The sequence below is a fragment of the Schistocerca americana genome, chromosome X (assembly GCF_021461395.2).
Source record: "Schistocerca americana isolate TAMUIC-IGC-003095 chromosome X, iqSchAmer2.1, whole genome shotgun sequence".
In the NCBI taxonomy this organism is placed as follows: domain Eukaryota; kingdom Metazoa; phylum Arthropoda; class Insecta; order Orthoptera; family Acrididae; genus Schistocerca; species Schistocerca americana.
Genome location: NC_060130.1, coordinates 992,873,969 through 992,900,959, shown reverse-complemented (window position 1 = coordinate 992,900,959; position 26,991 = coordinate 992,873,969). Strand labels below are relative to the sequence as shown.

The 26,991-nt window shown below is 44.3% G+C and overlaps 1 protein-coding gene across 1 annotated transcript in view; it reads right to left on the bottom strand.

Moving 5' to 3' along the window:
* LOC124554920 (tyrosine-protein phosphatase 69D) overlaps positions 1-26,991 on the bottom strand; it is a 407,323-nt gene that overhangs the window by 215,606 nt on the left and 164,726 nt on the right. The window contains exon 10 of the mRNA XM_047128610.1: positions 9,822-9,943. Within this exon, the coding sequence (XP_046984566.1) occupies positions 9,822-9,943 (122 nt within the window). The remainder of the gene's footprint in view (positions 1-9,821; positions 9,944-26,991) is intronic.

The following is a 26,991-nucleotide window of genomic DNA, read 5'->3' as shown; positions in this document are numbered from 1 at the left end:
TATATGCAGCATTTTGTTGGGGGAATCTTTTCATGACATTCTCTAGGAACATTAATCCCTGTGGAAAACATTCTGTAATAATTTGGTTATTAATCTAGCTTCAGAGTGCTGTCTGGACAATAAAATGTCTTATCACATGGCTAGCAGTGACTTCAAAAAGATTTTCCTGGACCCAAATTCCTTGCATCTTAATGCGAAGCTCACTTTAGATGTGAGAAGGCAGTAATTTTTTAAATCATCATCATACATAAGTGGAAAATATATCACTTAATATGTAATACATGGAGAAGACATGTGTTTCATCTTTCTGTTTCTTGTTGGTATTTACACCAAGATATCGACACATTTCTTCTCTCTTCACTAGCTGGTCATTTATTCTGATTGTGGGGTTCTTTGCTCTCGAAATGTTCCATTTCACAAACTATAAACTGTTCTGTGAACTACTATCAGTAATTTCCTTTGTGCATCAATTATTTAGTGGTTTTCTGAACTTGTCTTCTGTTCTAATTTTGCCCCAGTGTTGACAACATCTATTATTACCAGATCAAAAGCATAGGCAATCTATCCTCTAGTGCTTCTTCTATTTTGAGTCTGTTTCAGCTGTGACTCTATGACACCATACCAAAGCTCTCAGCTACATGTAAGGACCTGTACAGAGCCCTTGGTGCCTCTTAGGAGAACATGTGTTGCTTGTCTGAGTGCCTCTGCTCATTCCCTGGTGAGGGCAGTAGCCTCCATGATGCGATCAAGCAGTTCATCTCACATATTCACGTATCATATTTATATCTCAGACTTCAACTCCATATACAAAAATCTAATGGTGCAGGGGCTGTCAATCATGGCGGGGAGTTAATTGTGTTGCAAGTACCAATCCAGCGATTACGGTAAGTGTGGTTGAGCCGTTCCCTCATACGTCTGGTAAAACGTGGATGGGCTTCATCATGCTGGCAGTGCACTACAGTCCACATGGCCAAAGAAACGTTTTCAAGGTGTTGAACAAACAAACTTTTCAAATAATGCAAGTTTTTCTGTCCCATCATACGCGCTTCTAAAATGACTGGATCTATCAACACGAAACGTGTTCTTTCTTGGAAACGATTTGGAGTAGGACATATGTCCATATGAGGTGTTTTTGCTTCAAAGTATCATTCCTATAATATCCTTGAATACTGACCACTCCTCCTGGGACACCCTGTATCTACGACCTATTTGTCATCTGAGGTTTTGGCAATATGTGGTGCATGATTCAAAACATATTCAGTGAATATCCTTGTTCTGAAACTGTACTGCATGGGGCTCATGCCAACCACGTTTGTGTCCTGAGGTCGCTGCATAGGAGCTTTTCACATGTTTTGGCTTGAGAATTTAAAATAAATCATCTAGTGTCTTTGCCCCTCCCCCATTTTTTTTAGTATAAAGTTACAAACTGATCTTTAATGTATGCCTTGACTCCTGTTTTTCAACTCTTATTTTCTGTCATAGTTCTTTATATTGTTCTTTGACTGGACAGAACAGATTAAACTTTCTTCCTTGTTTTCTTTCTCCCTTCAATCTCTGGTGGTAGCATCTGATCATAAATGGACTTGTAACTCATTCCTAATCTTAGAGTACATCACACTTTGGGGCTTCCTTCTCTAGAAATTGGCGTGCTTTCTGGTGTGGCTGTAACTCTTTTTGTTTCATGTTTCACACTGGACCAATATCTTTTTTAATTTCTGCATACTGTTTACTTTCCAACAAAGGCTTTTGTTTCTTACAAAGGTAACAAGTAATTTTTTAGCTTGCTGAATTCAGCTGTTTTCTGTATTTCTTCTTGGACAGTATTCCATGTGTCATTCTCCAGTTTTCCTGTGTTGTAAATTAGGAGATTACTTACAGGTTTAGAATCCATATTCTGTTCCTCTCATTCCTCTCATTGCCCCCTTCGAAGAACACCTGGTCTTTGTATCACTAGCTACATTATTTGTTCCTTTTCGCACATTGCTTACTGTTTTTGCAATCCTCCTCTAGATTGCCTGATTCTCCAGAAGGGATGAAACTGGTCCGTATTCCTTACAAAACCTTGCAAAATGACTGTACTCCTGGCAGTTGTGCCATTTGGTGACTGCAAGATAATCCATCATAGTGATTGACTGAAACTGAATGTACATTCTTTTCCGTATAACTATCTATGGTCTCACTTTTTCATTTACTTCAAGCACAATCTACCGCCAGTCTTTCTCTCTGGACAGTTTTAAATGTGGCTTTTGTTTCTTCTAAGAATTGGTTCTTATCTGTAGTTCCCTCAAAGTTCTGTTTGTATATTGGCTACATGAGTTCACTTTCTGGCATAGTTAATGGAATATCATTTACACTAACTGATTGAAACTATATGAACACCGTATGTAATGCAGAATTGACCACTATAGTCTGTCCAAAATTACTTTAGGATTGACACTTCAGGAGGAGCACGTGGAGATATGGAACAGAGTTGCTACATCCCACATGGAACACACTGTAATCTTACATTTCATTCAACTCGCTCAAACAGGCAAACTATTCACTTTATAAATATGGAACTTTCATCAATGTGTTCTGAAAGAGTTACACTATGTTTTGATTTTAGTTTTATCTGTGGCAACAATTGATTAAGATGATACCAGGACAGTTTACAAAAGTACGTTCCCTCATGATGTTTCTGAATTTTCAAAATGCGGGGAATTCTTGTTGTTGTTGAAGTTAGATGAATACATTAAGTGAATGAAATCTTAAGAATGCATCAGACTTTCATATGTTCAAAACAAGAACACTGTCAGAGATCTCTAATGCAAAATAATTGGAGTTAAATATGACAGACAATGGTCCACTCGTGCATCAACTACTAATCAGGCGCCCATACAGTTTTGACACGGGAAACAGATCGCTATAGGTTTGCAATGAAATTGTGATTAATTTTTGAGACCCACCTACTTAATTCTAATGCAACCAAAAATAAGATTAAATGTGTTTATCACGGTGGGAAAATGTATCTTAAATAGGCCAACCTCTATTGTTTAGAAAGAACAAAAACAATACAAATAACAAGGCCCCTGTATTTCAGCAGTTATACTGTAAACAGTAATATTTATTTTGTGTGATGTGTACTGAATGCCTGAGATGAACTTCCTTTGAAATTAGTAGCTATTAAGGCCTTATTATTAAAATTTCAGATGATATAATTTTGTTATGTAGGCACTTACAGATGTAAGCTGCGCACACCAAACAGGTAGCTGTATCCACCTGTGCTCCATTCTATTGAGGATAATGGAGAAACTCCACCCATGTCGCTTTCATCTCTATGACATATTCTTGAAGTGTCACTGTCAAGTGTCACTGTCACTGTTGTGGTTTAGTGAAATTATCATCTCCTCTAATGACTTTTCCAAAAGAGCTTCATTTTGCCATGCCCTTTCCATAATGTTGTGCGTATGTTTGATGGCTCTCTTCCAGTCTTCAGCATCTCTTGTGAGTGCTTCAACTGCAGCAAGGGTAAATTTATTATTCTTCCTGGCAACTTAACCTTTAATCTGGGTCCATGTTAACTCCATTGGGTTGAAACGGCAGTGGTATGGTGATAGCCTAACAACTGTATGCCAATGTTTTTTTGCCAGTTCATCAATTTCGTATATAGGGAATTGTGTCTTATGGAGAGGTATTTGTTCCATAATCTCCACCTTTTTGAGGTCATCACTTACATCAATGTTATGATGCTGAAGCCAATCAATCATTTCCTCCTTTCAGTTTGCCATGGTAGGTGCCTTGTCAACAACAACTGAATGGTATGGAGCATTATCTAGTACAATTGCTGACTGTTTTTCAAGATTTGGTGCTAGCAAATCTTCAAACCACTTTGTAAATGTAACATGGTTCATTTCTTTGTGATAATCTCCCGCTTTCTTTGATTTAGAAAGCATGAGACTGATTGTGAGAAAACCATGGAAGGTGCCTTCCTTCTGCTGTGTCGTCTGTGCAGCCCTGCTTGACAATGTGACTACAATTGACACGTTTTGTCAAGCCACACCACTTCATCGATATTTATACTATGGATGTCCCTTAAAAATCAGCATCCCCATGCAGCTATATCCTCCCTCTCCATCACCAGTTTACGGCCACAGAAATATCCATAGTGAAATCCAAGGTTGTGTAAAACTTTGGACAAGGATGCACGACTGCTTTGAGAAAGTCCTGATTCTTCAAGTGTGACTAGTAACTTCCTGGACATCAGATGTTCCTTCCTGTGATAGTTATCATGAACATGGCAATGAATCGCATCCTCTGCAAATGAATCGACAGTGGTAATCCGCTTATACATATGACATTTTTTCCAAGGGGTTATAAGTTTTGATGGTTCTTCAGTTTCCTTTTCTTTGTCAAGCATTTCCCTCCCAATCTTCACAACAGTGTTTTTGTTCATATTCAAAGCTGCAGCAGTTCTGTCGATCACTTTGGTAATGGAGAGCAGAGGGCCATTATTAAGGTTTTAATTCTCAAAGTAGGCACGTATCGTGAAAATCATTTCTATTGATTGCCCTCGTATGCCAATTCCCTAGTCAAGAGAATGACAACGAACATTCCCACTTATAACTTTCAACGAACTTCCCGCTGACATCACTGAGTACCAACCAACAAATAACGGTAACAATGAACAATGATAACAACAAATAACAGTGAAGACTCCTACAACCATAAAAATGAACACACAAAAAGTCACAGGGCACAACAATCACACAGGACAGCAAGTTGGCTGCAACTGAAGCCCACTGCAGGCAGGAAGTGTTGTGTGGGGTACAGGTTTGGCAACTTCAGGGATTTGCTGTAGCTGAAGGTAGCGTGGTATTGGCGGAAAATGGCCTGGTCCTGCCACATGGGTTTCCCCCCTACCGCTTATGGCATTGCTGTCAATGCTACAGTAATTTTGGACAGATTATAGATGTGATAAGAGGTGGACCCGATAATGTAAAATGAGGTGGGGAATATTGTGTTGTCATTAGAGAAGCGGTAATAGAAGAGTGGGTCAGTCAGGAGAGCTTAATGACACTGAACATGAACTTGTCATTGGATATCACCTGAATAACAAAACCACCATTGATGTTTCAGCCTTCCTAAGGCTGTCCAAGTCAACTGTTGGTGATACGATTCTGATGTGGAAACATGCTAGAATATTCCCAGCTAATCCAAGGCCAGGCAGACATCGCATGCTGATTGGCAGGGACTGTCCAGCAATGCACAGGGTTGTTGCAAAAGAATCACATGAAATCAGCAGAAGAAATCACTTGAGTTCCGAAGTGCCACTAGTGGTTCAGCTAGCACAATGGCTGTGTGTACAGAGTTAGAAAGAATAGAGTACAAGGGTCGAGCAGCTCCTCATAGGCCACACACTTCTGTAGTCAGTGCTAAGTGATGACTGAGGCGATGTAAAGAGCAACAGCACTGGGCAGTGGATGACTGGAAATGTGTGACGAATCACTCTATTCCCTGTAGCAATCTGATGGAAAGGTTTGAGTTTGGGATTTGGGTTTGGGTTTGGTAAATGCCTGGAGAATGCTACCTGCCATCATGTGTAGTGCCAACAGAGAAGTAAAGAGGAGGTGTTACAGTATAGGGGTGTTTTGCATGATTAGGGTGTGGTTCTCTTGTTGCATTTAACAAAACACTAAAAGTAGAAGGATATTAACACATTTTATAGCATTGTGTCCTGCATATACACTGAAGCGCCAAAGAAACTGGTATAGGCATGCGTATTCAAATACAGAAATATGCAAACAGGCAAAATACAGTGCTGCGGTAGGCAAGGCCTATACAAGATAAGTGTCTGCTGCAGTTGTTAAATCAGTTACTGCTGCTACATTGGCAGGTTATCAAGATATAAGTGAGTTTGAACATTTGACGCACGAGCGATGGGACACATCATCTCTGAGATAGCCATGAAGTGGAGATATTCCTATCCAACCATTTCATGATTGTACCGTGGATATCAGGAAACTGGTAAAACATCAAGTCTCTGACATCGCTGCAGCCAGAAAAAGATCCTCCAAGGATGGCACCAACGATGACCGAAGAGAATTGTTCAGTGTGACAGAAGTGCAACCCTTCCACAAATTGCTGTAGATGTCAATACTGGGTCACAACAAGTGTCAGAGTGCGAACCATTCAACGAAACCTCATCAATATGGGATTTCGTATCCACAGGCATGACACGAAGCTTTATGCCTCGCTTGGGCCCATCAACACCGACCTTGGACGGTTGATGACTGGAAACATGTTGCCTGGTCAGACGAATCTTGTTTTAAATTGTATCGAGCGGACGGACGTGTATGGATGTTGAGACAATCTAATGAATCCATGGACCTTGCATGTCAGCAGGGGACTGTTCAAGCTGGTAGAGGCTCTGTAATGTTGTGGGGCATGTGCAGTTGGAATGATATGGGACCCGGGATACGTCTAGGTACAATTCTGACAGAAGACACGTGCGTAAGCATTCTTTCTGATCACCTGCATCCATTCATGTCCATTGTGCATTCCTACGGACTTGGGCAATTCCACAAGGACAATGCGACACCCCACACATCCAGAATTGCTACAGAGTGGCTCCAGAAGCACTCTTCTGAGTTTAAACACTTTCACTGGCCACCAAACTCCCCAGACATGAACATTATTGAGCATATCTGGGATGCCGTGCAACATGCTGTTCAGAAGAGATCTCCACCCCCTTTGTACTCTTACGGATTTATGGACAGCCATGCAGGATTCATGGTGTCATTTCCCTCCAGCACTACTTCAGACATTAGTGGACTCCATGCCATGGCATGTTGTGGCACTTCTGTGTGCTAATTGGGGCCCTACACAATATTAGGTAGAAGGACCAGTTTCTTTGGCTCTTCAGTGTAGTAGAGCAACAGTTTGGAGACAAGGACTGATTTTATGAGCATGACAACGCAACCTGCCATAAAGCAGCATCTGTGAGGCAATGGTTTGTGGATCAATGTTATTATCTTATCTGGTTCAAAAATGGCTTTGAGCACTATGGGACTTAACTTCTGAGGTCATCAGTCCTCTAGAACTCAGAACTACTTAAACCTAACTAACCTAAGGACATCACACACATCCATGCCCGAGGCAGGATTCGAACCTGCGACCATAGCAGTCGCGTGGTTCCAGACTGAAGTGCCTAGAACCACTTGGCCACTCCAGCCGGCTATCTTATCTGGTTTCAGCTCTTGAGGAAGAATGGGCTGCCATTCCTCCTCCAGATATTCTGATAACTCATTGAAACTATTCCCCGCAGGGTTCAAGTGCCATAAAGGTACTACCAATAGCAGCCTCAGTTTCTCATATAAAAGCATCTCTCACTAGCAGGCTATCATTCTATTATTTCAAAAGTATTAATTACAAGCAGAATAATAAACAACAGCTAAACAAAAAGGCAGACAAATCACTTTAGAGATCTTTGGATTGTGCCTGAAGCAGTTTGATAGCAATTACCCAAAAAAGCAGTACACTACTCTCTCTCTCTCTCTCTCTCTCTCTCTCTCTCTCTCTCTCTCTCTCTCCCCCCCCCCCCCCTATTTTTTTTTTTTTTGGAAAGTGTAAAAATGTAAAATAAAAAAAATGCAGTAAATGTAGCAGACAAAAAGAAATACAAATGTTTCAAAAATGAGGCAGACAGGAAGTGCCAAATGGCTAAGTAAGGATGACTAGAGGACAAATGTAAGAATGTAGAAGCATATATCACTAGGCGTAAGGTAGGTACTGCCTGCAGGAAAATTAAAGAGATCTTTGGAGAAAGGAGAACCATTTGCATGAATACAAAGAGCTCAGATTGAAATCCAGTCCTTAGCATGGAAGGGAAGATAAAAAGATGGAAGGAGTATACTGAGAGTCTATACAAGAGCGATATACTCGAGGACAATATTATGAAAATGGAAGAGGACGTAGCTGAAGATGAAATGGGAGATATGATACTGCGTGAACAATTTTACAGAGCACTGAAAGACCTAAGTCAAAACAAAGCCCCTGGAGTAGACAATATTCCATTAGAACTACTGGTAGCCTTGGGACAGCCAGCCGTGACAAAATTCTTCCAGCTGGTGGCAAGATGTGTGAGACAGGCAAAATAGCTTCAGACTTCAAAAAGAATATAATAATTCCAACCTCAAAGAAAGCAGGTGTTGACAGGTGTGAAAATTACCAAACCATCAATTTCATAAGTTATGGTTGCAAAATACTAACACGAATTCTTTTACAAACAAATGGAAAAACTGGTAGAAGCTGACCTCAGGGAAGATCAGTTTAGATTCCGCAGAAATGTTGGAACACGTGAGGCAATACTGACACCGACTTACCTTAGAAGATAGGTTAAGGACAGCAAACCTACGTTTCTAGCATTTGTTGACTTAGAGAAAGCCTTTGACAATGTTGACAGGAAGATGGCAGGTTAAAATACAGGGAGCGAAATGCTATTTACAATTTGTACAGAAAGCAGATGGCTGTCAGAGTCGAGGGGCATGAAAGGGAAGCAGTGGTTGCAAAGGGAGTGAGACAGGGTTGTAGCCTATCCCAGATGTAATTCAGCCGGTATATTGAGCAGGCAGTAAAGGAAACAAAAGAACAATTTGGAGTAGGAATCAAAATCCATGGAGAAGAAACAAAAACTGAGTTTGCCGATGACACTGTAATTCTGTCAGAGTCAGCAAAGGACCTGGAAGAGCAGCTGAATGGAATGGACAGTGTCTTGAAAGGAGGATATAAGATGAACATCAACAAAAGCAAAACTAGGATAATGGAATGTATTAGTATTAAATTAAGTGATGCTGAGGGAATTAGATTATGAAATGAGAAACTTAAAAGTAGTAAATGAGTTTTGCTAATTGGGGAGCAAAATAACTGACGATGGGCAGAATAGAGTGAATATAAAATGTAGACTGGCTATGGCGAGGAAAGTGCTTCTGAAGAAGAGAAATTTGTTAAAAATCGGGTATAGATTTAACTGTCAGGAAGTCTTTCCAGAAAGTATTTGTATGGAATGTAGCCATGTGTGGAAGTGAGTGGCGATCAGACATGGTCAACTGGAACCTAGACAAACAGGTGTGCCTGCCCCAACATTCCAAAGCAGCACAACATTGGGCCCCTGTCATATCCAAATGCCCCACAAATCTGGATATTGCAAGATTTGATCAGCTGGCCAATGTCGCCTATTTTCGAACTCTCACAGGTGCAGATATGGTTTGTGTAACTGCTTCTGTAAGCCACCGTACGGTACACTGTGTTTGAACGACATTACTGAGGCACTTGTTGAAGCTACTCTTCATCACTCAGAGTTAGTGGTAATAATAATATGACAGTGGTCTATTGCTAAGCATATCCTAGTGTTACATATGCACAACATTTCCTCTAGGGAACTTACTAGCAATTACTGAGATGACAGGCTAGAAGTTTAATTTCATGTAACTTATTTGTTGTCTCAGACAAATTTTGATTTTGCATATACTGGACAACTTATTATTTAAATAATATTTCCCATTTATGAAGCCAATACAGAGTGCATATGAACATACACCTAAAACACTGAACACCTCCCCCCCTCCCCCCCACCACCACCAACAACAAGAAGGCAAACACACACACACACACACACACACACACACACACACACACACACACACACACACACTTGCTCCTTAGAAATCTGCATAAGCTACATTCAGTGTTTTAAGAATGACATATGTATTACATTCAACTAAAATATTGATTAAGCAAACCTCTTTTAATTTAGATTTACTGAAAATATTTTCTTAAATACTTACATTATAGTAGCTTATTTTCCCATTTGGATTTTGTGGTGAAGCCCAGCTGACTGATATAACACTTCCACCCTGTATACCACTGTTTTGACATGTCACTGTCACGTTCGCTGGTGGACCAGAAACTGCATGAAGAGAAAACAATTACACTTATAGGATAAACAGTATAGTGATACTAACTGTTGGTCCATGAAAATGTAACAATGTCCATTAACAAAATATATTTGGTTGGGTGCAGCCAATTAATGAACACTGTTTAAATTCTCAATTAACATAATTTTTAAATTATGAAAGACAGCAGCACTGCTGTAATATTCTTAGCAACTGTTGTTTCATGTCACAACAATTACTTTCACACCAAGTTGATCTATTTTACATTGCTGTGCCTTGTCGACACCAAATAACTCCAGACTATTACTAAATAGCTGTACCCCCCCCCCCCCCCCCCCAATACACACACACAAAATATTAAGAAATGAGACTTGGCTGAAAGCCAAAGAAGAATGGAGGCAAATTTCTGCAACAAGTAGAATGTAAATAGATGAGACATATTAGGATTCCAATTGAAGTGGAGTGTTTACAGTTGTTGCTGTTGTTGTAGTCTTCAGCCCAGAGACTGGTTTGATGCAGCTCTCCATGCTACTCTATCCTGTGCAAGCTTCTTCATCTCTAAGTAACTACTCCAACCTACATCCTTCTGAATCTGCTTAGTGTATTCATTCTTGGCCTTCCTCTACAATTTTTACCCTCCATGTTGCCCTCTAATTCTAAACTGGTGATCCCTTGATGCCTCAGAACATATCATACCAACCGATCCCTTCTTCTAGTCAAGTTGTGCCACAAATTCCTTTACTCCCCAATTATATTCAGTACCTCCTCATTAGTTACATGATCTACCCATCTAATCTTCAGCATTCTTCTGTAGCACCACATTTCGAAAGCTTCTATTCTCTCCTTGTCCAAACTATTTATCGTCCATGTTTCACTTCCATACATGGCTACACTTCATACAAATACTTTCAGAAAAGACTTCCTGACACTTAAATCTATACTCGATGTTAACAAATTTCTCTTCTTCAGAAATGCTTTCCTTGCCATTGCCAGTCTACATTTTATATCCTCTCTACTTTGACCATCATCAGTTATTTTGCTTATCAAACAGCAAAACTCATCTACTACAGTAAGTGTCTCATTTGCTAATGTAATTCCCTCAGCATCACCTGATTTAATTCGACTACATTCCATTATCCTTGTTTTGCTTTGTTAATGCTTATCTTATATCCTCCATTCCTTTCAACTGCTCTTCCAGGTCCTTTGCTGTCTGTGACAGAATTGCCGTGTCATCAGCAAACCTCAAAGTTTTAATTTCTTCTCCATGGATTTTAATTCCTACTCCAAATTTTTCTTTTGTTTCCTTTACTGCTTGCTCAATATACTGGCTGAATAACATCTGGTACAGGCTACAACCCTGTCTCACTCCCTTCCCAACCACTGCTTCCCTTTCATGCCCCTCGACTTCTGTAATTGTCATCTGGTTTCTGTACAAATTGTAAATAGCCTTTCACTCCCTGTATTTGACACCAGCCACCTTCAGAATCTGAAAGACCGTATTCCAGTCAACATTGTCAAAATCTTTCTCTAAGTCTACAAATGCTAGAAATGTGGGTTTGCCTTTTCTTAATCTATCTCCTAAGATAAGATGTAGGGTCAGTATTGCCTCACGTGTTCCAACATTTCCATGGAATCCAAACTGATCTTCCCCGAGGTTGGCATCTACCAGTTTTCCTTTCATCTGTAAAGAATTGTATTAGTATTTTGCAGCTGTGGCTTACCAAACTGACAGTTCAGTAATTTTCACACCTGTCAACACCAGCTTTCTTTGGGATTGGAATTATTGTATTCTTCTTGAAGTCTGAGGGTATTTCGTCTGTCTGATACATCTTGCTCACCAGATGGTAGAGTTTTGCCAGGGCTGGCTCTCCTAAGGCTAATGGAATGTTGTCTACTCCCGGGGCCACGTTTCGACTTAGGTCTTTCATTTCTCTGTCACACAGTATCGTAGCTCCCATTTCATTTTCATCATTTCATCCTTTTCCATTTCCATAATATTGCCCTCAAAGCACATCGTCCTTGTATAGACCCTTCTATATACTCCTTCCACCTTTCTGCTTTCCCTTCTTTGCTTAGAACTGGTTTTCCATCTGAGCTCTTGATATTCATACAAGTGGATCTCTTTTCTCCAAAGGTCTCTTTAATTTTCCTGTGGGCAATATATATCTTACCCCTAATGATATGCGCCTCTAGCCATCCCTGCTTAGCCATTTTGCACTTCCTGTCGATCTTATTTTTGAGACGTTTGTATTCCTTTCTGCCTGCTTCATTTACTGCATTTTTATATTTTCTCCTTTCATCAATTAAATTCAATATCTCTTCTGTTACCCAAGGATTTCTACAAGTCCTCATCTTTTTACCTACTTGATCCTACAAAATGAATTCAGCAGAAAACTAGTATTATACGTTAGCACTATTAAGTCACTTTATCTGCTATACATCATCTTGGAAAATTATGCATATCTTATCAGCTGTGATGGTTGACAGTGTTGGAATGTAACACTGAACACATTGTCAGACAACTGCCGTCAACAACTAGTCTGATAGAACAAATACACTCCTGGAAATGGAAAAAAGAACACATTGGCACCGGTGTGTCAGACCCACCATTCTTGCTCCGGGCACTGCGAGAGGGCTGTACAAGCAATGATCACACGCACGGCACAGCGGACACACCAGGAACCACGGTGTTGGCCGTCGAATGGCGCTAGCTGCGCAGCATTTGTGCACCGCCGCCGTCAGTGTCAGCCAGTTTGCCGTGGCATATGGAGCTCCATCGCAGTCTTTAACACTGGTAGCATGCCGCGACAGCGTGGACGTGAACCGTATGTGCAGTTGACGGACTTTGAGCGAGGGTGTATAGTGGGCACGCGGGAGGCCGGGTGGACGTACCGCCGAATTGCTCAACACGTGGGGCATGAGGTCTCCACAGTACATCGATGTTGTCGCCAGTGGTCGGCGGAAGGTGCACGTGCCCGTCGACCTGGGACCGGACCGCAGCGACGCACGGATGCACGCCAAGACCGTAGGATCCTACGCAGTGCCGTAGGGGACCGCACCGCCACTTCCCAGCAAATTAGGGACACTGTTGCTCCTGGGGTATCGGCAAGGACCATTCGCAACCGTCTCCATGAAGCTGGGATACGGTCCCGCATACCGTTAGGCCGTCTTCCGCTCACGCCCCAACATCGTGCAGCCCGCCTCCAGTGGTGTCGTGACAGGCGTGAATGGAGGGACGAGTGGAGACGTGTCGTCTTCAGTGATGAAAGTCGCTTCTGCCTTGGTGCCAATGATGGTCGTATGCGTGTTTGGCGCCGTGCAGGTGAGCGCCACAATCAGGACTGCATACGACCGAGGCACACAGGGCCAACACCCGGCATCATGGTGTGGGGAGCGATCTCCTACACTGGCCGTACACCACTGGTGATCGTCGAGGGGACACTGAATAGTGCACGGTACATCCAAACCGTCATCGAACCCATCGTTCTACCATTCCTAGACCGGCAAGGGAACTTGCTGTTCCAACAGGACAATGCACGTCCGCATGTATCCCGTGCCACCCAACGTGCTCTAGAAGGTGTAAGTCAACTACCCTGGCCAGTAAGATCTCCGGATCTGTCCCCCATTGAGCATGTTTGGGACTGGATGAAGCGTCGTCTCACGCGGTCTGCACGTCCAGCACGAACGCTGGTCCAACTGAGGCGCCAGGTGGAAATGGCATGGCAAGCCGTTCCACAGGACTACATCCAGCATCTCTACGATCGTCTCCATGGGAGAGTAGCAGCCTGTATTGCTGCGAAAGGTGGATATACACTGTACTAGTGCCGACATTGTGCATGCTCTGTTGCCTGTCTATGTGCCTGTGGTTCTGTCAGTGTGATCATGTGATGTATCTGACCCCAGGAATGTGTCAATAAAGTTTCCCCTTCCTGGGACAATGAATTCACGGTGTTCTTATTTCAATTTCCAGGAGTGTATTTAAATAATATTTTGCACTTTCTACCTTACAAACTTCCATTTTTTCAAGTGTGTCATCAATATAGGCAATTAGCAACCATCATGCTGTAACAGGGACGATTGTCATCAAAGGCAAAAATGCTATAAAACGGTAGGGGAGTACTTGTGTTTGGTCAAATAGGTATCAAGTTAGTAATAAATTACTTAAATAATGAGTTGAGAACTTTTAGTTCAAATCCAACAAATGTAAAACCAATGGAAAATCCAGGATGTAATGCTAATACTGTGAAAAGGGTGGATTGCTACTCACCAAATAGCGGAGATGTTGAGTCACAGACATGCACAGCGAAAAGACTATTAAACAAGTAAGCTTTTGGCCAGAAGGCTTCCTCCTGAATTAGGCAACATACACACATATTCATGCAAATGCAGGTCACACACACATGACCACTGTCTCTGGCTGCCGAGGCCAGACTGTGAGCAACTCAGCAACTCTGGGTGGTGGGGGTAAGGAGGAGGCCGGGGCAGAGATAGCACGGTATATCTGGGTGACAGTGAAGTGCTGCTTGTGAGAGCAAACAGAGACAAGATGGAGAAAGGGTAGGGCAGCTAGGAGCAGTTGGGAGGTTACACAAGTAGCAGAGGGGAGGGAGAGGGGGGAGTGGGGGGGGGGGGGGAGAAGTAAAAAGACTGTGGATGCACTGGCGGAATATAGGGCTGTGTTGTGCTGGAATGGGAACAGAGACGAAGATAGGTGGGTGAAGGACAATGACTAACGAAAATTGTGGCCAGGATGATGATGATGATGATAGCTTTGTGGGGTACTCAACTGCGCGGTCATCAGCACCTGTACAAATTCCCAATCTTTGCTCAGTCCAATCTCGTCACTTTCATGAATGATGATGAAATTATAAGGACAACACAAACACCCAGTCATCTTGAGGCAGGTGAAAATCTCTGACCCCACCAGGAATTGAACCTGGGACCCCGTGTTCGGGAAGCGATAATGCGACCACGAGCTGCGGACTTGAGGCCAGGAGGGTTAAGGGAACGTAGGATATATTGCACCATGAATTCCCACCTGTGCAATTCAGAAAAGCTGGAGTTGGTAGGAAAGATCCACACAGGCTGTGAAGCAGTCATTAAAATGAAGAATGTAGTGTTGCGCAGTGTGCTCAGCAACTGGGTGGTCTAGCTGTTTCTTGGCCACAGTTTGTCGGTGGCCATTCATGTGGACAGACAGCTTGTTGACTGTCATGGCCACGTAGAATGTAGAATACTGGTTGCAGCTTCGCTTGCAAATCATATGACTGGTCTCAGAGGTAGCCCTGCCATTGATAGGAGAGATGATGTCTGTGAGCGGAGTGGAGTAGTAGTAGGTGGTGGTGGTGGTGGTGGTGGTGGTGGTGGTGGTGGGAGGATGTATGGGACGGATCGTGCAGCTATGTCTATTAGAGGGATATATGCCATGAGCAAGGGGCTGGGATCACGAGTTGTGTAGGGATGAGTGAGTATATCTGTACGTTCGGTGGGCAGCAGAATACCGCTATGGGAGAGGTGGGAAGGATAGTGGAAAGGACATTCCTCGTTCAAGGGCAAGATGAGAGGTAGTGGAAACCATGGCGGAGAATATGATTCAGTTGTTCCAGTCCTGGACGGTACTGACAAGGGAACCTCCCCATCACACCCCCCTCAGATTTAGTTATAAGTTGGCACAGTGGATAGGCCTTGATAAACTGAACACAGATCAATTGAGAAAACAGGAAGAAGTTGTGTGGAACTGTGACTGAGTAGTCCATGGGCCACATAGGCAACATCATGCACAATGTGAGCTCAGGAGCGCCGTGGTAGCGTGAGCAGCTGCAGAAAGAGAGGTCCTTGGTTCAAGTCTTCCCTGGAGTGAAAATTTTACTTTATTTATTTTTGCATAGTTATTATCTGTCCGTTCGTTCATTGACATCTCTGTTCACTGTAATAAGTTTAGTGTCTGTGTTTTGCGAGCGCATCGCAAAACTGCGATTAGTAGACGAAAGGACGTGCCTCTCCAATGGGAACCGAAAACATTTGATCGCAAGGTCATAGGTCAACCGATTCCTCCACAGGAAAACACATCTGATATATTCTATACGACACTGGTGACGGCATGTGCACCACATGACAGGAATATGTTGTCGACCCACCTAACTTGTACACTTGGCGATTCTTCTACCTTGCCCGATTTAGGTTTTCTTGTGGATGTGATAATCACTCCCAAAAAAGTGATGAAAACATAAGAGTTTGTCACATAAACTGAAAAGAGAGAGACTCTGGGGAGAGAGGTTCTGGGATGGTTGAAACGTTTAACAGAGAGGGAAAGGGACCAAACTACGAGGTCATCAGTCCCTTGTTCCTAATAAAACAATGCCACAAGTGTGAGAATAAAATAGATGAGACATATAACACAAAACGGAAAGAAAGGAACAACCACAAGAATGAAGGAAAGGCAACAAACACAGAAAGGAACAACAGAGGACAAGAGAACAACAGAGAGATGCAAGAAACAGTTACAAGAGAGTAAAACAAGTAAGCAGATTACAGTGGCTGGCCGACCACGAAAATAAAAAGGAAAAGCCAGCAACCCTGCAACATATGAAAACCTCTACCCCAAAAGCACTAGGGTGGAGGACACAGTGGGACAAAGGACATGCACTAAAACTCAGATAGAATGATAAAAACCACCCTCACGGATGAAACGCAAAACCAAATCAGCCAATGAGGTGTTGTCTGCTAAAATCAATGATAAAAAGTCTGGCAACCGAAGAAGAAGTCACAGGGCAGCCAAAGAAGGACATAGCATAAGAATATGGGCCACTGTCAACCGGGTGCTGTACCTACACTGAGGTGGATCTTCACGGCGCAGGAGGTAGCTGTGGGTCGCCCATGCATAGCCAATGCGGAGCCTGCAGAGAATCACAGAGTCCCCTCAAGACGCCCTCATCGAGGACTTCCACAAATTCATGGTCCCCTTAATGGCTCGAAGTTTGTTGTGCATACTGAGATTTTGCCATTCCATCTCCCAAAGCTGAAAAACCTTGTGGCGAAATAACGAATGCAAGTCAGTTGTGGGGATGCCCATCTCCGGAAGTGGTTTCCTTGTAGCCTGTTTGGCCAGCCTGTCAGCAATTTCATTTCCTGGCATTCCAACGTGACCAGGGGTGTAGATGAACACCACTGAACTACTGGACCGTTCCAGGGCATAGATGAACTCCTGGATGAACGCTACCAAAGGATGACCAGGGTAGCACTGGTCGATAGTTTTCAGGCTGCTCAAGGAGTCAGTACATAAAAGAAAAGACTCTCCAGGGCGTGAACGGAAATACTGAAGTGCACGAGAAATGGCCACCAGCTCTGCAGTGAATACATTGCTGCCATCGGGTTAGGAATGCTGTTCAATATGGCTGCAGTGAATGTAGGCAAAGCCAATGCGACCATCAGCCATCGAGCTATCGGTGTAAACCACTTCAGAGCCCTGGAACATGTCAAGAATCAAGAGGAAGTGACACCAGAGAGCCTCAGGGTTAATAGAGTCCTTAGAGCCATGTGCAAGGTCCAGGCGAAGCTGCGGCCGAGGCGTACACCATGGAGGCACACATGAATGGACTGCAAGTAGAGGCAGTAAAGGGAAGGACTCCAGTTTGGAGAGAAGGGACCGCACGCGAACCGCAATCGTTAGCCCTGACCTGCGCCGCCAATGCGGGAGATAGACTACCGCGGGTGGGAAAAGGAGACAGTAATTCAGATGCTCAGGGGAATTACCAATGTGTGCTGCGTAATTGGTGAGTAGCTGTGCACGACTGATCTGCAATGGAGGGACCCCAGCCTCCACTAGTATGCTGGTCACTGGACTCGACCTAAAAGCTCCTGTTGCTAGTCGAACCCCGCAGTGGTGAACAGGATCGAGTAAATGCAATGCTGAGGGCACTGCCAAACCATAAACCATGCTCCCATAGTCAATTTGGAATTGGACAAGGTATCTGTAGAGCCGCAGCAGTGTAGAGCGATCTGCACCCCAATTGGTGTTGCTCAGGCAATGGAGGGCATTGAGGTGCTGCCAACACTTCTTCTTAAGCTGACAAAGATGAGGGAGCCAAGTCAATCGAGCATCAAAAACCAGTCCTAGAAATCGATATGTCTCCACTACAGTAGGTGGATCGTCATTAAGGTAAAGTGCTGATTGCGGATGAATGGTACGAAGCCAACAGAACTGCATGACACACGACTTTGCAGCTGAAAACTGGACGCCATGGGCTAGAGCCCATGACTGCAACTTGTGGATGGCTCCTTGTAGGTGCCGCTCAGCAAAACCAGTACTGGAGCAACAGTACAAAATACAGAAGTCGTCTGCATACAGAGAAGGTGAGATGGAGGGCCCGACAGCTGCAGCTAATGTCCACTACAAATAGAGAGACACTTAAAACAAGGCCCTGCGGGACTCCATTCTCCTGGATATGGGAGGAACTAAGGGAGGAACCAACTTGGACATGAAAAGTATGGAGTGACAGGAAGTTTCAGATAAAAATCGGGAGCAGGCCCCAGAGACGCCACTCGTACAATGTGGCAAGGATATGATGTCACCAGGTCATGTCGTATGCTTTACGGAAGTCAAAAAAGACGGCAACCAGGTGTTGCCATCTGGAAAAGGCTCTTCGGATGGCAGAGTCAATGGACACAAGATTATCAGTGACAGAGCGACCCTGGCGGAAGCTGCCCTGACATGGAGCCAGCAGGCCACATGACTCCAGGACCCAATCCAACAGCCGACATACCATATGTTTCAGCAGCTTACAAAGAAAGTTGGTGAGGCTGATGGGCCAGTACTTATCCACATCAAGTGGGTTTTGACCATGTTTGAGCACCAGAATGATTGTGCTCTCCCGCCATTGCAATGGGAAGATGCCATAGCAACAGATCCAGTTGAAGATGACGAGGAGATGTCGTTTGTAGTCAGATGAGAGATGTTTAATCATCTGGCTGTGGATGCAATCAGGCCCAGGATCTGTGCAATGGCAATGTGCATGGGCACTGAGGAGCTCCCACTCTGTAAATGGGGCATTATAGGATTCACTGTAGCATGTAGTGAATGAGAGGATGTTCCCTTCCAGCTGCCGTTTGAGTGTGCGAAAGGCTGGGGGGTAATTCTCCAACACAGATGCTCGAGCAAAGTGATGGCAATCGCGTTTGTGTCAGTAGATAACATGCCATTTATGCTAACACCGGGGACACCTGCTGGGGCCTGGTACCTAATGACGTTTGATCTTTGCCCAGACTTGGAAGGTGACGTATGGCACACAATGGTCGAGACATATCTCTCCCAACACTCCTGCTTCTGTCGTTTGATAAGTTGGCGAACACGGGCACCGAGCCATTTAAAGGCTATGAGGTGCTCCAGGGAAGGGTGCCGCTTATGACGCTGTAGAGCTCACCATCACTCATTAAGTGCTTCAGCGACTTCCGGCGACCACCAAGGGACTGTCTTACGCCTCGGGCACCCTAAAGAGCGAGGGATTGCCTTTTCTGCCACAGAAACAATTGTTGTAGTCATCTGCTAAACCATCACATCAATGTTACCGTGTGGGGTAGATTCAACAGTGACAGCAGAGGTGAAAGTTTCCCAGTCCACCTTGATTAAAGCCCATCTGGGCAGGCGTCTATGGGCCTGACACTGGGGCAGTGACAGGAAGACGGGGAAGTGGTCACTACCACACAGATCATCATCTGCTCTCCAGTGGATAGATGGGAGAAGTCCTGGGCTGCAAACTGATAAATCAATGGCCGAGTAATTACCATGAGACACACGGAAATGTGTGGTGGCCACAGTGTTTAAGAGACAGAGGTCGAACTCAGACAGTAAAGTTTTGACATCTCTGCCTCGGTCAGTAAGTAAAGTGCCACCCCACAAGGGGTTACGGGCATTAAAACCTCCCAAAAGTAGGAAAGGTTTAGTGAGTTGATCAATCAGTGCAGCTAATACATTCAGGAGTACTGCACCATCTGGAGGAAGATATTCATTGCAGACAGTTATTTCCTGCGTCGTCCTTATTCTGACAGTCACAGCTTCAAGAGGGGTTTGAAGGGGACAGGTTTATTACAGACCAAGTTTAGGACATAAACGCAAACTCCACCTGACACAAAAAACTGCCGCAATTCCACTGGACAATGACATCGTGAGACTCGGAAGGCATGGAACATTCAATGAGGTAGTTTGTGCCTCAGAGTCACCTGCTGCCACCGACTTATTGCCTGAGCAGTCTATATCCATTGTGTCTGAGGGTCTGGCAAGATCTAGGTTCACAGCGGACACCAAAATCTCCACCCCATCCTCAGATGCAGAGCTTGTAGTTAGCAGTGGTGTGGGTGGCACTGAAATTTCCTTTGTCTTAGGGGTTTTCTTTTTGGATTTCTCTCACTGATCTTTGGGTTTCCCTGGCTGGGAGGACTTCACTGGCTCAGTCTCCGGGACAGAGGATGAGTGTGAAGCCCTACGACCAGCTGCTTTTTGGGCTCTTCAGCCACTGGCGGGTGTCTTTCTCACTAGCGGAAATCTAGGAAGGGAGTGACTCAAGGGAATCCTTCCTAGCGAGAGAAGCCGAAGAAGACTTACACTTCTCTGGCTTAGAAGTGGGGACGGACATCCCCAATGGTTGGGGGCGTGTTGCTCCTGACGTAGGTGGTGCAGGAGTAACAGGGAGGGAAATGCGCCCCACCATCAAGGGGGCAGGTGTAGTCTTCCGACTGTGAGAGGTGACTTGGGTTGGTGGAGCTGATGGTGCCAGAACTGCTGTAGGAGTGGCGTAAGACAATGTCATACGCACAGGATGCAGGGGTTCAAATTCTCTCTTAGCCTCAGTGTAGGTCAGTCGGTCCAGCGTCTTGTACTCCATGATTTTCCTTTCTTTCTAGAGAATCCTGCAGCGAGCAAGGCAAATGGTGCTCTCCGTAGTTGACACAGATGGGAGGTGGGGGAGATGGAGTATTGGTATGTGATGGGCGTCCACAATCTCGACATGTGATGCTGGAAGATATATGGCCAAACCTCCAGCACTTTAAGCATTGCAATGAGGGAGGGATTTAGGGCTTTACAACACAGTGGTAGACCATCACCTTGATCTTCTTGGGCAACGTATCACCCTCAAAGGCCAATATGAAGGCAACAGTGGCAACCTGATCATCCCTCAGACCCCGGTGGACACACCGGATGAAATGTACACCTTGCTCCTCTAAATTGGCGCGCAGCTCATTGTCGGACTGCAAAAGAAGGTCCCTGCGAAATATGATACCCTGGACCATATTTAAGCTCTTATGGGGTGTGATGGTTACAGAAACATCCCCCAGCTTGTCACAAGCGAGTAACGCCCGTGACAGGACAGAGGATGCTGTTTTGACCAAGACTGACCCAGATCTAATTTTGGACAAGCCCTCCACCTCCCCAAACTTGTCCTCTAAATACTCAACAAAAAACTGAGGCTTCATCATCATGAAAGAGTCCCCATCAGCTCTTGAACATACAAGGTACCGGGGCGAAGAAGATCCGCTGCCATTCTTAGCCTGGCGTTCCTCCCATGGTGTGGCCAGGGAGGGGAACGATTTGGGGGTCGTACATCTGTGCGCTGAATTGAGCTCATCATGCTTAGAGACTGCTGGTGATTCACCACCAGCAAGAGATGATGGACTACGTTTCATCACGTGTCATCCGCCCTGATGCCACCCACTCCAACCAGGGGTCCTCCTCATGGGCTCCACCCAGCTGCAGCAAGGGCCACCTGGCAGGATGGCACATCTGGGTGCAGGATCTACCACAAAAACTGAAGTTCTAGTCATGTGTAAAGTAAATGAAATGACCAAAAACCATCAACCAAATCACCTGTTGAAACTGGAGACAGCAAACAGTAAGTCAAAATATTAAATTTGGACTTCAAAAACATATTCCTGCATGAGGAGTTCAATATTTGATTGTCACACACATTCAAAAATCAGAAACTGAAATAAGCAACAAAAGTACTGACAACCATTGATCAGTGCAAACAGTTCAAGGACACAATTGAATTCCTATCATAATGTAAACTATGTACACTGTGGAATCAGCCTCTTAGTTTACTTATTTTATTAAGAATCTACTACATATTAGAAACATGTAAAGAGAAGAGTGCAACCAACTCTGGCACATATTCTAAGCTCAAAGATTATGAAGCTCCTGGAGGTAAAAGAGTCTATATCAAATAATCATCATAGGCTCAGGAAAAAACATCCGTGTGAAACACAGCTTGCTTTGTTCACATAATGACATCTTGCAAACAGTAAATGCTAGTTAAATGGTAGATTCTGTTATCTTAGATTTATGAAAGAAGTGATATGAAATGAGATGAACACACAGAATCAGTTTCAGGAAAGCTGAGTCAAAAACTTGGACTTGTTGGAAGCATTCTGAGAAAGTACAGTATACCTGCAAAAGAAGTTGTATACAAGATAATAGTCCAACCAATTCCAGAATACTGCTCCAGCAATTGGTGCCCTTATCAAATAGGCATGACAGTAGACACGGTATGAAGTTGAATAGGCACTGGTAGGCTTTAACAAGTCAGTTTAACCCACACAAAAGTGTAAGAGAGATGCTCAGCAACTTAAATGAAAATCTTCAGAAGGAAAGTGATAATGGTCTCATGATACCCTGTGGGGTAAATTTCAGTAACTTCTATTTGAGGAAGACTGTGTTAGAATTTGTAATGTATCATTCCCAGCCAAGCTGTGACGCAGTACCAAAGATGGTTATGCACACCAGAGTTGGTATCTCATCCATAATCTATTGGAAATTAACTCAAGGAAAATCCTGCAGGAAGTAGCACTTGCAGGAGTAGTGATATTAGCAGGAGCAGAAAATGACAACTGGTAGTGCAAGCACTTTGTTCCAAAGGCTGGTTGGTTGATAGGTCTGAATAGAGTTCCTTGGAGCTAACAAAATTGTGGAGCCGGCTGGCAGCACTCACAGGTGTAGGGACAAGTTGTGGGGCCCCTGGGAAGGGCAGAGCGTGTTTCAGATTTTCCAAAGTGCTAAACATTTCTGAAGTCACAAGTTAGTGATCCTTCTTGATCAATAAAGTTATTTTTTCAAATACATGAAGCCTCCAAGGATTAACAAGTGAATTCCCATGTGCAGGCACAAAACCCTGATAAGCCATTTTCTGGTTTTGTAAGCAAGTACTGGAGTTTAGTGAGCATGCAATGCTCACAGGAAGAGCCCTTGTATCAATGTGGAGCCAGTAACGAGGATATGGTATTTAATAAGAGAGACATTTGGTGAGGTTTAACTCAAATTAATAAATTACCTTTGTTACTGCGAAAACCTGAAGTGTGGGATATTTTATGACTCTTTAGTTACTGACTTTGAGCTGTTCTCTAAATGTGACTAAGCAGAGATTTTCGGCATAAGTTGTTTGGAATCAGTTGGAGGTGGCATACTGGACTGTTAGTGGTGTGTGTTTTCCAGTCCAGTGGCCTAATCTCGGAAGCTTTCTGCAGTTATATAGCTGGAGGGTATTAATTATTAGTTGTGAAGCACTACATCTACATCTACATTTATACTCCGCAAGCCACCCAACGGTGTGTGGCGGAGGGCACTTTACGTGCCACTGTCATTACCTCCCTTTCCTGTTCCAGTTGCGTATGGTTCGGGGGAAGAACGACTGTCTGAAAGCCCCCGTGCGCGCTCTAATCTCTCTAATTTTACATTCGTGATCTCCTCGGGAGGTATAAGTAGGGGGAAGCAATATATCTGATACCTCATCCAGAAACGCACCGTCTCGAAACCTAGCGATCAAGCTACACCGTGATGCAGAGCGCCTCTCTTGCAGAGTCTGCCACTTGAGTTTGTTAAACATCTCCGTAACGCTATCACGGTTACCAAATAACCCTGTGACGAAACGCGCCGCTCTTCTTTGGATCTTCTCTATCTCCTCCGTCAACCCGATCTGGTACGGATCCCACACTGATGAGCAATACTCAAGTATAGGTCGAACGAGTGTTTTGTAAGCCACCTCCTGTGTTGATGGACTACATTTTCTAAGGACTCTCCCAATGAATCTCAACCTGGTACCCGCCTTACCAACAATTAATTTTATATGATCATTCCACTTCAAATCGTTCCACACGCATACTCCCAGATATTTTACAGAAGTAACTGCTACCAGTGTTTGTTCCGCTATCATATAATCATACAATAAAGGATCCTTCTTTCAATGTATTCGCAATACATTACATTTGTCTATGTTAAGGGTCAGTTGCCACTCCCTGCACCAAGTGCCTATCCGCTGCAGATCTTCCTGCATTTTGCTACAATTTTCTAATGCTGCAACTTCTCTGTATACTACAGCATCATCCGCAAAAAGCCGCATGGAACTTCCGACACTATCTACTAGGTCATTTATATATATTGCGAAAAGCAATGGTCCCATAACACTCCCCTGTGGCACGCCAGAGGTTACTTTAACGTCTGTAGACGTCTCTCCATTGAGAACAACATGCTGTGTTCTGTTTGCTAAAAACTCTTCAATCCAGCCACACAGCTGGTCTGATATTCCGTAGGCTCTTACTTTGTTTATCAGGCGACAGTGCGGAACTGTATCGAATGCCTTCCGAAAGTCAAGAAAAATAGCATCTGCCTGGGAGCTTGTATCTAATATTTTCTGGGTCTCATGAACAAATAAAGCGAGTTGGGTCTCACACGATCGCTGTTTCTGGAATCCATGTTGATTCCTACATAATAGATTCTGGGTTTCCAAAAACGACATGATACTCGAGCAAAAACATGTTCTAAAATTCTACAACAGGTCGACGTCAGAGATATAGGTCTATAGTTTTGCGCATCTGCTCGCCGACCCTTCTTGAAGACTGGGGGACTACCTGTGCTCTTTTCCACAGGTAGTGGAAACTGGGAAGTTTAAATCCCTTTCACAGAATCAATGCAAGGCTGGCTACCCCTTAAGATTATTTTGTACATGTAGTAGTGCATTATATCCATCCATGTTTATCAATAAACCTTGCCCCAGTTAATCTTTGAAGCAATAAGTCTCACAATATGGCTCGTGCATCAAGCCCACGTGGTGTCCAGTCGCAAGAGGGCACTGCAATACGCTGTGACCTCTCCACGGACGAGATAAAGAAATTTTTCAAATTTTGCAGCCTTCATTGTATATCTTGGGTAGGGATCATAGGGATAAAGTAACACTGGTTGGTTGGTTTAAAAGGGGGAGAAGGGGAGGGGGGGAGGGACCAAACTGCTAGGTCGTCAGTCCCTCATTCCAATTAAAGTAATTCCACAAGGGTTGGATTAAAATAATCAAGACATACAAAACACAGCTGGAAGAAAGGAGAAAGAATGACACAAGGGCAACAAACACTAAAATGGACAAAATCGGACACGAAAACCACAGAGAGACGCAAGAAACATGTAGAAGAGATGAAAGCAAGAGAGCAGATTGCCATGACTGGTGGACCATCAGAATAAAAAGGAGAAGCCAGCCACTCTGCAACACATTAAAACCTCTACCCTAGAAGCACTAGGGTGGAGGACACAGAAAGACAAAGGACATGCGCAAAAAATTAGATCAAATGATAAAACCCACCCTCACAAATAAAACATAAAACTAAAGCTGCTGTCGAGGCATTGTCGTCCAACACCGAAGGTAGGGTGCTGGGAAAGCTAAAAGTCTGCCGCAGAGTGGCTAAAAGTGGGCAGTCCAGCTAGAGGTGGGCGACCGTCATTTGTGAGCCACAGCAACACCGAGGTGGGTGCTCGCAACAGAGGAGGTAACCATCCATCAGCCACGTATGGCCAATGCAGAGCCGTCAGAGGACAACTGCTTCCCTGCGAGAGGACCACATGGAAGACCTCCACACATTTGTAGTCTCCTTATTGACACACAGTTTGTTGTGTGTACTGTTATGCCATTCCATCTGAAAAACCCTGTGGCGTAAGACAGAACGCAGGACAGTTTTGGAGATGTTAATCTCCAGAAGCGGGACGGTTCCGGGGCATAAATGGACTCCTGGATGGACGCTACCAAAGGATGGCGAGGGTAGTGTAAGTAAATAGCTTGTAAGCTGCTCAATGAGTCAGTACACAGGATAAATGACTCACCAGGGCATGAGCAGATGTGCTCAAGAGCACGAGATATGGCCGCCAGCTCAGCAGAGAAAATACCGCAGCCATCTGGCAAGGAGTCCTGTTCAATATGTCCTCCATGAACATACGCAACGCCTACGTGACCATCAGCCAGCGAGCCGTCGGTGTAAACCACTTCATGGCCCCAGTACACGACGAGAATCGAGAGGAAGTGATAGTGGAGAGCCACAGGGTTAACGGAGTCCTCAGGGCCATGCAAAAGGTCCAGTAGAATCTGTGACCTAGGTGTACACCATGGAGGTGTACATGAATGGACCTCGAGGAGAAGTGGTAATGGGAAGGACTCCAGTTCAGACAGAAGGGACCGGACACGAACCGCAGTCATAAGCCCTGACCTGGGCAGCCGATGCGGGAGATGAACCGCCGTGGTTTGGAAAAGGATATGGTAATTCGGATGTGCTGGAGAACTACGAATGTGTGCAATGTAACTGGCGAGCAGTTGTGCACGCCTAATCTTCAATGGAGGGACTCTGGCCTCCAACAGGACACTGGTCACCGGACTCGTTCTACAAGCTCCCGTAACTACACGAACACCACAGTGGTGCTCTGGGTCGAGGAAATGCAACACTGAGGGTGCTGCCGAACCATAAACCACACTCCCATAGTCAAGGTGAGATCAAGAAACGGCTATTTAGAGCTGCAGCAGCGTAGAGCGATCTGCAGCCCAGTTGGTGTTGCTCAGGCAGCACAGGGTATTGAATTGCTGTCAGCACTCCCGCTTAAGCTGACAAAGGTGAGGTAGCCAAGTCAACTGGGCATCGAAAACCAGTCCTAAGCTGGTGAATGCGGGCACGGAGCCGCTTAAAGGCTATTAGGTGCTCTAGGGAAGGGTGCTGTTTATGTCGCTGTAGAGTTCGCTGACGCTCTTTAATTGCCTCAGTGACTTCCAGC